Source organism: Acomys minous, assembly GCF_964271855.1.
Source record: "Acomys minous genome assembly, chromosome: 7".
Taxonomy (NCBI): domain Eukaryota; kingdom Metazoa; phylum Chordata; class Mammalia; order Rodentia; family Muridae; genus Acomys; species Acomys minous.
This window is the reverse complement of record NC_140488.1, coordinates 81470330-81481351: the sequence shown is the minus strand read 5'-3', so window position 1 is coordinate 81481351 and position 11022 is coordinate 81470330. Positions and strand designations below refer to the sequence as shown.

The following is an 11022-nucleotide window of genomic DNA, read 5'->3' as shown; positions in this document are numbered from 1 at the left end:
CCAAACATGGACCATATTTAGAAAGATGTCATGGGAACAGTTTACGGCTATGCATTTCCTGTGTTTTACCAGCAGGATGTATAGTCCCTAAAGTGTGATTTCAATGTTCTCTGCTCCAGAGAACCCAGAGTTGATTTTCCCTTTATCAATCAAAATAACTTGTCAGTGTCCTTGTGCATCCTAGGCAACTTGCAAAGGAGCTTCCTGCTGCTTATGTATTAAATTTCAGAAACAGAAGGCAAAGTTTATCTACGTGAGAGTGATGAGAATACAGACCACAGAGAGCAGAGAAAACAACACACTAATGAGCTGTGAATAACAACTGCCATTTTATTGTTCTGGTTACTAGGGTACAGAATTGCCCGTGTGCGGCAGGATTGGTCTGGTTATGACAAACAACAGATTGCTCAGCAACTCAAGAGTGTGGTCCAAGCCACACGTCTCCGTTGTGTTTTTCCAACAGTCACAACACACTTCTCTCCGTGGAACACAGAGTGACAAATGACCCCATCTAGTCATTCTTCATTCATGACAGCATAGCGTATGGGGGCTAAGCTTCATTCTACAAAGCACAAGGTTGCTCGGGAACTGAGGACATGTGTGTACATTCATCACCGTAACAAAGTCAACAGAGGCACAGAGTGAATCAGGTCAGACCTGTACCTATGGGTACAACGCTGCAATGAACATTTAGTTCATGTGTAAGCTAATATTTGTCTCTTATCAAAGCAGCAATTATTCCATTTAGACAACACTAATAAGTCAAGGAGTTACAAAGAGAACTTGGTAAAGCATTGAACCTTTCCCTCACGTGCCTCTTGCACAGTTCAAGCGTCTCCTAGGTGTTCCAAGGTTGTGTTCTGAGTATGGAAAACAGTTCCACATCAAGCACTTGGGTGGGAACTTGGAACAGCAAACGCTCTGTTTATAAACCTTAAGCAGCAGTTATGATTTCAAATAATGTTAAACCACAAATTCAGCAGAAATTAGGGTTAGCAATCTCTTTCTTCTAAGAGTGCCATTGTCCAGGACTAACTCAAGCACAATTCGAGTACAGCATTAAGAAAGAAGCATTTGTAACAATGAGCAGAAGGGAAACTGTGGGAACAATAGGACCCAATTCCTGCAACATGTAATATAACTCATAGCACTTTCTTTCCTGTTTTCAATGCTAGGGGTGGAAGGCAGGCCTCCATACATGGCAGGGAAGTGTTCAGTGGTCCTTAAGCACATCTTACAAGTGCTTTACGGATTGTAAGCTTTGCCTTTGCTTTCCACCTGAGTCAAAATACACTTACTAGTCTCAAAATGATGTGCATTGGCCTAAATCATGTGTCCGTTCTAAGAAGAACTTTCTGATGTGAAAAGAAACCAAATGACTTTGTGATGTTTCCCCCAGGAAGTTATATAAACACCCACAGGAAAGGGAACAGATACAGGGCCTATTGTTGGGCCTTCTACTTTCCTTTGCATGCTGGGTAAACAGTTGGGAAATTCTCCCTCCTGAAAGGACTTGCCAAGTGAGGCTGTAAGAGCCAGCCTGGTCCCTCTTTAGTGGCAGGCAGTCTCAAGTCTTCTCATATCCCTATAGTTACAGGCTTCAGTTGTCACTATGCTCAAGCATCCTAATTCAACATTTTGGGATATTAAGCTCAACATTTAAGATAAAGGCATAAGTCAGTTCTTCCTAAAAATATATGCTTTTTAATTAAAATAAAGACTGAGGCATCTCAACATAGTTCAAATGACAAAAATAAAATGGAAACTATGAAAAGGGATTCCACAATGTAAACAATATCACATTTGATACTTGCCCTAACTGATTTTACACATTCTTTCTGGACATGACATGCAGCATGGCTAAGTGGCAACTGTCATTGACTTGTCATCACAGTTAATTTTCACCATTTCCTTGTGACTAGCATGTGCCAACATCCAAGAGACGTTCACACTGAATGTTAACATTGCATTTTTTTCTCTCAAGAAGAATCCAAAGGTAATGTGAAGCAGTGCTGATACTAATATGAATTCTGTTGGAACTGTGCCATTTTCAATCAAGTTGTGATGTCAAACTGAACTGGAGAGCATTTAGGCCAGCCCCACCTGCCAGATTTCGGTACCTCTTTACTGAGCAAACTGCAGGGCCAGCATTCCTTAGTTACCAAACATGTGGGATCTTCGACATTTACAAAAGTTATCCAGAGCGTTTAAATCAGCAGGCCATTTTTAAAGGAAGTCAGAAATACTTAATGAGATGTTCTTTTAAATGAAAGCTCACCATCTCTAAAGAAGCCAGTTCCAAAGAAACATAGACTCTTCTCTAAAAAGACACTAAACAAATGACCAAACAAAACCAAAGTGCAGGGGGTTTCTATGAAAATCTCAGAGGGCATTAGACCTCTGTCTCTGTCCTACACAAAGGAAATTTGGGTATCACTTCTTGCAAAAAGGACAAGTTTGGGCTTCCTGGGTAAGCTTCTATTGCTGGGATGACAACACCTTTGAAAATCTCACTGTGAAATTTAGGCAAGTACCAAATGTGAACCGAACAGTTCCAGATCTTACTGGAACCTGTTCCCTGAGATGGGCAAGGTGAGAGAAAAGTCTCCACTCAAGAAGAAATAACACCTAAAACCCAACTTGATCTATATTTGATCTTATTTTTTTTTCTTTTAAATGAACACTTGCTGCAAAGGCACACCTGGGTGAATGCTTGCATACACTCTCCCCTGATACTTCACTCAAAGCCACTGTTGGGTAAAGAAATAAAAACATAGTTCTTTCTCATCATTTCCACAAACGAGCTGGAATCCTAAGAGAATTCATTGGAAGGAAAGTGTAATTCATTTTTGCAAACTATAATAGGAAAAAGTTAGAGCAAGCTTAATGGGCGCCTGGAGTGATTAGAACTTTTAAAGAATGCAAGTGTAATTTGGTACTTTTGAAAAATAGAATGTAAAAAACAAGTCCAAAATACCTCTCTATGTAAATTAAAGCTCAAGCCATGGTATTCAAAATGAAAATGATTTACATAATCTACTATACTCCGTGTTTTTTTAGTAATTAACCTTCCTGAGGCTGATTTTGTTCTCCTTACTGTTTGCTTAACTAAAATGCTTAATAAAATTTCTACAGAATATATTGCCCTCTCCATAGATGAATATTGTTTTGAACTACAATCTGACAAAAACCTAACTACATTTAATTATGCTTGATTAATCCAAATGTCACTGAGAGATTTATAGAAGTATTTTTGAAGTTCATACTCCTTTTTCTACTGTACCCATTCCAGACCTGCTCCTCCACAGATTTATCTCAACTGTCTAGTCTTTTTTAAAAGTCTCTGCAAAATCCCCATAGTCCTAACTGGACCAGAGTCCACACATCAAGTTGTATTTCTTTTCACTTCCAAGGGTCTTGCAAATAGACTTCCATCACAGGCTGATGCCACCAACTTTGAATTGGTTGGAACTGTACCTGTAGTCACCCACAATTAGGGAGCAAGCATGTTGAGAACTGAGGTTAATTCTGCAATGTGGGTATTTTTTTTGTAGAGTAAAACACACATACAAGATATCTTGACTTAATTAGGGGGTGATTTTCTTTAACGCAGGTATATAACTATCAAATGTTTGCAGATGTTCAGTCCTGATGCTCCAATGTGATTTGTTTCTGTAAAAGTGGGCAGTGGAAAGGGTGAGAAATTGGATCTACCTACAGACACTATTAAACACAACCCCCCTTTCTCCAATCAGTTAAAGCTCCCACTGCTGAGTCACTCAGATCTGCCCCAAGTAGTCAGGGAGGTGGGTATGGAGAAGGTCCAGTCCGCCTGTGGCTCTAAGAGTCCCTCTGAGGGAAAGTGAAACTTGCCAGGAAGCTGTGTGTAGCGTACATGAAGTAATAGCCACCTCAAACTTCTGGCCACTTCAAATTGTATCACGGAGATACTTCAGAGACAAGACAGAAACATGGAAGGGGAGGTCTCTCTCTCTAGACTTCAGTGGCTGGAGTGCTGCCTTCATTTTGGCAAGCGAATACAGCTGACATCGACTGGTATGCTTCAGAGGGAAGCCTTCCTGGATGCTCCCTTCCCCCCAGGCTCTGAAAGGATTTAAAGTGTTAAACAGGGCCTCCTCCTGACAAGCAGCAACTGTAACTCTAGCCTCATTCTCCACACACTTCTAAACTGTTGGTGAAAACACTACTACCTTTACTTAGTCCGAGAGTGTGCATGCACCACAGCACATGTGCGGAAGTTAGTGGACAACTTGCAGCAGTTAGTTCTTTCCTTCTACCACGCAGGACATGGAAACTGAACTCAGGTCCTCAGTCTTGATGGCAAGCACCTTTACCAGCTCAGCCATCTCACTGGTCCTTAAATGATAGTTTCTGAAGTCCTAAAAAGATGTATCCGAATGTGTGGTGAGCTTTCGTTACAAAGAATCAAATGACTGAGGCCCTTATTACTCCATGAGATGTGATTGTCACATGGCCCCTCTCAGCAGACCACCTTCTCTGGCCCAGTCCCACGTTATCTATTGAAGCTATAAAACAAGGACCTCAGCAGGGATCCTGCAGAGCCCAGTAAAGAGCCAAGGACATAAGACAGGCTCTCGCAATTCATGCCAACAGGTTAAGAGGAGAAACTTGCAAATTCATGAATACTTCCTTTATCCCTACCCCTTATGAAAATGAAGTCTTTAACTTTCCCCACAGTACTTGCTTCCAAGTGAACCACAAAATTACTCTATCTTGTTCGTGCTAGAACAGAAAGTTCATGAGGCAGGGATATCACTCTGATTTGACCATTGTCACATGCCCAGCAGTGAGTGTAGTTTCTAGGATGTGGTAACATAATATATTGAAATCGAAGATGGCACTTCATCTTCCTTCCCATGACTCCTGTATCTGCCACTTTCGCTTCCAGTTTTCCTTAGTTGAAGAAACCTATATTCAATCACCTAGTTCACACCAATACAACCTGCGGCAAAGACTGGCCTCAGGGCACTGCACAGCTATCAACTGTGGTCCTTGATCATTGTATGAACTCTGAAGGTGATACCGTTCACTGCTGGCTGCCAACTAGAATGTTCTGGCTGCAAAGGCAAGGAAGTTTCGATCCTATAAGCATTCCAAATAAGCTTTTGCCTCATGATCTACCTGCAAATACACTTGTAAAACATTATCTCATGTTCTTCTATGCTAGATCCCAGACCTACAACCTGTTTGAATGTGTATTCGTAAATAACAAGAATAAGGCACAATGAAGACTCCACACCTCTTTCCTTATATCCTTCCCTCCCTTCTTCACTCTTAGTTCTTCCTTCTCTTTTCCCTTCTCTCCTGTTTCCTTCTCCTCTACTCTCCTTTCACAAAGGTTCTCACTATGTAGCCTAGGCTGGCCTTACATCTTGCTCCTGTTTTCACCTCCCGCATGCTAGGATTACAAAGTTATATCATCAGGATCAGCAGAATTTTCTCCTTCTTAATGAACCCCATTTTAAAATGGTTGACTACAAAGAAAGAAAACATGTCACAGTGAAGCTCTTAGAATGGTCAATACCCTCAGCGAGAATGTCTACAAACTGCTAATAAAACAAGCTTATACTTCTCTTGACAGCTGATTATGCCCTAGTTTGAAGTATTCTACCATATTTAATTAACTAATTAATCACTGTCAGTGGCTGATAACTTCTCAAGTTCATTAACATTTCACATGTCCCCTATTTTCAAACCAGAAGGTACTGATATCTCTAATCAGTGTGATAACAGGAACTCGAGTTAAAAGTTATCTTTTCACCCAGAACAGCAAACAAAAATCCTGTATTGATTAAATAGTTAATGGCGCTCTCCTGCTGGCAATATTGGTTCCTTCTGTTTACTAACATATAGATTATGAAGGACATTATCTTTAAAGTCAATGTTTAAGCATCTGGACCACTGGGAAGGACAGCAGAATAAATACACATTTGTGTAAGTGTTCTATCCCCCCTGGCCAGCACACATGTCCAAAAACTGAGCAAAAAGTCATCTATAATGAAATTAATAAAAGCCACAATCCTGTACCATGGACTCCAGATGTGTGCCTGACATACTAAGCAAAAGATACACAAATGCATTCTGGAAAAAGAATGATTTCAGAAACCATAAATTTAGACCAAAAGGCTTAGTCGTCAAATAAATCAGGCATCAGAGAATAATAACATAATGAGCCGAGAGAAGTAAATTAAAAAATAAAGCCATGACAGAAATGAAAGCAAGCTACAAGGCCTAGAAAAAACAGTAGAAAGCAAGTTGGTGAAATGAGGGATGGGGAATAAGGCTCAAGGGCAGAAAATTCCACATGAAAGAAGTCAAGGAGATGAAAACCATAAAGATAAATGTGGAAGATGGATAACACAAAGCTGATAGAGAAATAAATTTCTGAAGGACAGTACAAAATGATACAAAATGTAATAAGGTCTAATATTGGACTTGCTAAAGCTCACTGTGGGCCAGGAAAAGCCAACAGACAACTACCAATCCTGAGCTATACTGAAATGAAGTTACAAAATATCAAGGATAAACATGCAACCATGCCAAGCAAGCAGGTTGTCTACAAAACTGAAAGAAAACCCATCTGTCCTCATTGACTTAGGGGCACTAGCAGATATAGACAATGAAGTCTCTAAAGATCTAGGGGAAAGAATGTGCCCCATGGTTCTGACAGCCACTGAGCTATTATTCTAAGTCATGGCAATAGAAAGAGTTGTAAGAACATCTAATTGAAGGTATAGTTGAGTCCACCAAAATACAAAACCATCAACTTCCAAATGTAGACTTTTTATACAAAAAGGCTGGCAGCAAGCACTGATCTAATTTAAATATAAACTCTAGTCATGACCTATGCTAGTCCAAAGTTCTATTTTACAAGGCAAAAAGCTGCCTAGTCCACTTGTCTCCTCTAACAGAATGGAAGTACACCAAAGAAAACCTTTCCTGAGTCTGTCTTGCACTGCAGAAAACATTTGATTTATAGATTATCATTGAGGATTAATATGGCCAAGAAATTCCACTCAAGAGATCATTCTAACCATATGACATTGTTCAGAGCAAGGGCCCAGGAACAGGAAGACCCAAGCATGGACTTTAGTTCTGCCACTCACTTTCCATGTCTCCTTGGCAAGCCATTAAGTGCTTTGGAATTCACATGGAAAAGATATTTTGTACAGTCCACCTCCTGGTATTGTAAGGATCATATGGGATGCTGAATGTTCAGTTCTTTGGAATCTCTAAGGCGGCTGTAAGACCATGTCACGAGACAGAAAGAAGCCCTTGTATTATGAATCTAAAGCTAGATATTCAGAGACAGAATCAGATGGCTCATACAGATCCACTTCTAATTCCTGTTACTACTCTATATTTTAAAGCCATCTCTTAGCATTATTAAAAGAAATTCGGCACTGCCACAGTTCTTGACCTGAATCATTACCAATTTGAAGTCAGCAATATCTGAAGAACTTAGATGTTTGCACATCAGCCATTGTCAACTTCTATTAGGTTTCATCCTTTGAGTCAACAAATACATATTAAGTACCTACTATGTGCCAGGTACTGTTTCAAATATACTACCTAAAATAGAAGAAGAGTATAAATTGAAGGCCATTACAGAGAAGTGGGGATAAATTCAGCTGAAAAGTGCTCAATATCAATTTGTAATATCTGTAGAAATTTCTAAAGCGCTCGCTCATGAGACATGCTTAAGCAGAGAGGGCCATGCACCATCAGCACAAAGGACACATAAACGTTCTAGTCAAGGGGAGAGTAAACTTTGAGAATGCAGGATGTTCCTGAAACTCTTATTATTGATGACACAAACACAGGAGCAGCTGGAATGCCCCAGGCTCAGATGGACATGAGTCAAGCCCAAGAATATTAGAGGACTGTAGATTAAATCCTTAAGACAGTTAAACAGATGCTTGTTTTCAAAAAGACAATGAATATGACAAGGTTTTTCTATATCAAAACCAATCATTATGTGGCATTCGTTGTGGCAGTGTGGCAATCAATGGGCAACCCTCAAACAATGCAAATAATGCAGAAGCAAGGCAACAGATGCCACAGTACGAACCTGTGGCTTCCTTTCTCCTGTCGTCAAACTTGCAACTGTAAAGGGAGATGGCTGGAAAGTGAGACTCAGAAGATATGGACCTACCAGCTGGTGTTTATAAGGCAGACTGGATTTTTAAACGTAAAGGAACATTATTTTCACAGCTTTTCCATCACAAGAAAATAGTCATATAGCCTGACCTTCAGGATACTGACTTAGACCTGTTGTCAATGAGTCTCTCATTAATCTCTTTGAAGTTAATCAACATTCTTCATGTTTGACTCATTATGTTGTCAGCCCTGTAATGAGGTCTTTATAAGACAAAAGGAGCCACCAGAAAGCCAGGCAACATAAGGAAATGAAGAAAATCAGATGCTGTCAGACTCATACAAAGTTACAACCGAGCCAAGTGTAGCTAACCAGAGTAGGCCTCTGATGCAGAACCTTCACTGAGTTGGCAGTGGGGAAGATGGCAATGCTACAGCAGGAATGATAGAGGAGTAATGATAATTAAAGTTAAAACTTTTTTTTTGAGAGGAGTCTGTTACATAGCTCAGGCTATGATCATGATCCTTCTGCCTCAGCATCTGGAGTACTGAGATTTCAGGTGGGTACCAGCCTGCCAGGCTACAAATTAAAACTTCTAAATGTGGATTTGAGATTGAAGAAGATAGAAACATTTCTACACACAGTAAATGACACCAATGTCCGAGTGGATGATATGTATGTGAAAAGGTACAGTGAAGAGGGAGACGCACACACAGCAGGGAGCTGGAGAAGCCAGGGCCTGCCTTGAATCCAGACTCACAGAAAGCCTCTCTTATGAAAGATAACCAGCACACAATTTCTTTCCTTACCACAAGCTCTCTGCTAATTCCTACTAACTTTCAGCAAGAGGAAATAGAAAAATCAGATTGAGAGCTGGGCATGGTGGTGTGTGTCTGTAATCCCAGTACTTTTGAGGCAGAGGCAGGAGGATCTCTGTGAGTTGGAGGGTGGCCTGGTCTACAGAGTGAGTCTCAGGATGGCCAAGGCTATACAGAGAAACTATGTTGCAAAAAACAAACAAACAAACAAAACAAACAAAAAAACAAACGAACAAAAAAATCAGATTGAGTGGACAGTTTTAAAACTGGCAAAAGCAATGACAATGAAAGTTATCAAAATCTCTAACATTTTAAAAAAATAATGTGACAATCTGTGTTACAGTGAGTCAAGTACATCATATATGCACAGAATTCCAGGTCCTAAGATGACTACACGAGGAATTTCATATGGCAAAGAGACAGTATGAGGCTAGTGAAGCTTTCACAGAAACACACACCTGTACTTCCCACTCTTTCTTTACAAGTCTAATATTGACTAGAAAGTAGTTTTTCACTTAAAAAATTTCACACCAAGGTGTTAAGTGAGAAATTCCAAGACAACTTTTAGAGCACTTTAATCAATGGAACAGAAGTAAGCAAATGAACTTTAAAGCCCAATTATTACAGATGAATAGGTTCTAACATCAAAGTACCACACCTCACCATGACAATACAGTCAGCTGGGAGGCAGCAACAGTCTAAGTCAGAGAATGAAGGGGACAGGGACAGGAAGAACCCGGGGAATGAACATTCAGGATGTGTTCCACTGATGCCTTCCACTTCCAGACTCCCCAGGCCCTAGCTAGAGCTTTGGTCACAAAGAGCAGCAGTAAGATCCACTGCTGTATCTGGAATGAGAAAGGAGCTTAAAATCCTGGGCAGACTTCAGACACCAAACTCCCTAACAAGGTAGAGTATAGGATTCAAGAGTGCTAAGGAGGCTCTGTGCTCTTTTGTGACGGGTGCTAATGATGCCACAGCAAGACACCATGACAAATTGCTCAGGTTACAACTTTAGTGAAAGGTATGACTGGAGTAACTACAGGAAGGGCTCCATTGAAACAGTGAGCCAATTAAAGAAAGCAACATATTCAAGCACTGCAAATAACAATAGTGCCACAGATAAGAGTTGGTGGAAATAAAGGTCTCTGGTTGACTTGCAGAAGAGAATCTTTCTTCAGAGACGATCACAGCACTCCTTTTCTAAAATGTTCTATTAGTCTTCATCTTGTCCCTATGAAGAAAAGAATCCATAGAGAGCTCATGAGTATAGCCTCCTCTATTTTAACCAAAATGTACTCAGAACATTTATATTAATGATTCCAAAACCTCTACCGTAACTCAGGATTATTTTCTATAGTCACTATAGAAAAAGTGGCATTCCATTACTTTAGTTCTTTATTCGCAATTAAAATTTTGATTGGAAGCTGGGTAAGGTGGCACATCCCTTTAATCCCTGCATTCAGGAAGTAGAGGTAGGTGGATCTTAGCTGAGTTAGAAGAAAGCCTGGTATAACATAGTGAGTTCCAGGACAGCAAGGGTTATGTTTTAAAAAGTCCCCCCAAATCGATTATAACTATAAAGTGACTTAATGCATATGAGATTTCTTCTTTGCCTGAGAAAGTCTCAATTTAGAACAGTGGCAAGGGTTGCAAACTTTGAATATACCCCAAACAACTTAACTGTATACTTCAAAAGAACAAATTGTATGGTGTATGAATTATATCTCAATAAAACTGCTACTTTAAAAACTAGCTAAAGAATACAGCTTTCAACCTCCTTCCATATAAGCACTGACTTTCCCACTCCACTTCTTTCCTGAGATCCTTCCCTGGGTGTTTAACCTTTATTCTATTTGTAGAGCTTAACAATTTTAAATTGCTGAGTTAACTCTTTAGGATTTCATTTTTGCTAAAATGTGTTTGAAAAGAACATGCTGGAAATTAGGACCAATCCTTAATTGGCATAAAATATGTTAAGCTAGTTACTGTGGATCTCACTATGTAACTCTACCTGTCCTGAGAATCTGCTATGTAGACCAGGGTAGCTTCAAAGACAAAGAT

The 11022-nt window shown here is 39.9% G+C and overlaps 1 protein-coding gene across 2 annotated transcripts in view; it reads right to left on the bottom strand.

The window, feature by feature from the left end:
• Positions 1–310: 310 nt before the first annotated feature.
• PDK3 (pyruvate dehydrogenase kinase 3) overlaps positions 311–11022 on the bottom strand; it is a 91910-nt gene continuing 81198 nt past the window's right edge. For both annotated transcript variants that reach the window (XM_084788968.1, XM_084788969.1), the window contains one exon: positions 311–10192. In XM_084788968.1, the coding sequence (XP_084645094.1) occupies positions 10182–10192 (11 nt within the window). In that variant the 3' untranslated portion in view covers positions 311–10181. The remainder of the gene's footprint in view (positions 10193–11022) is intronic.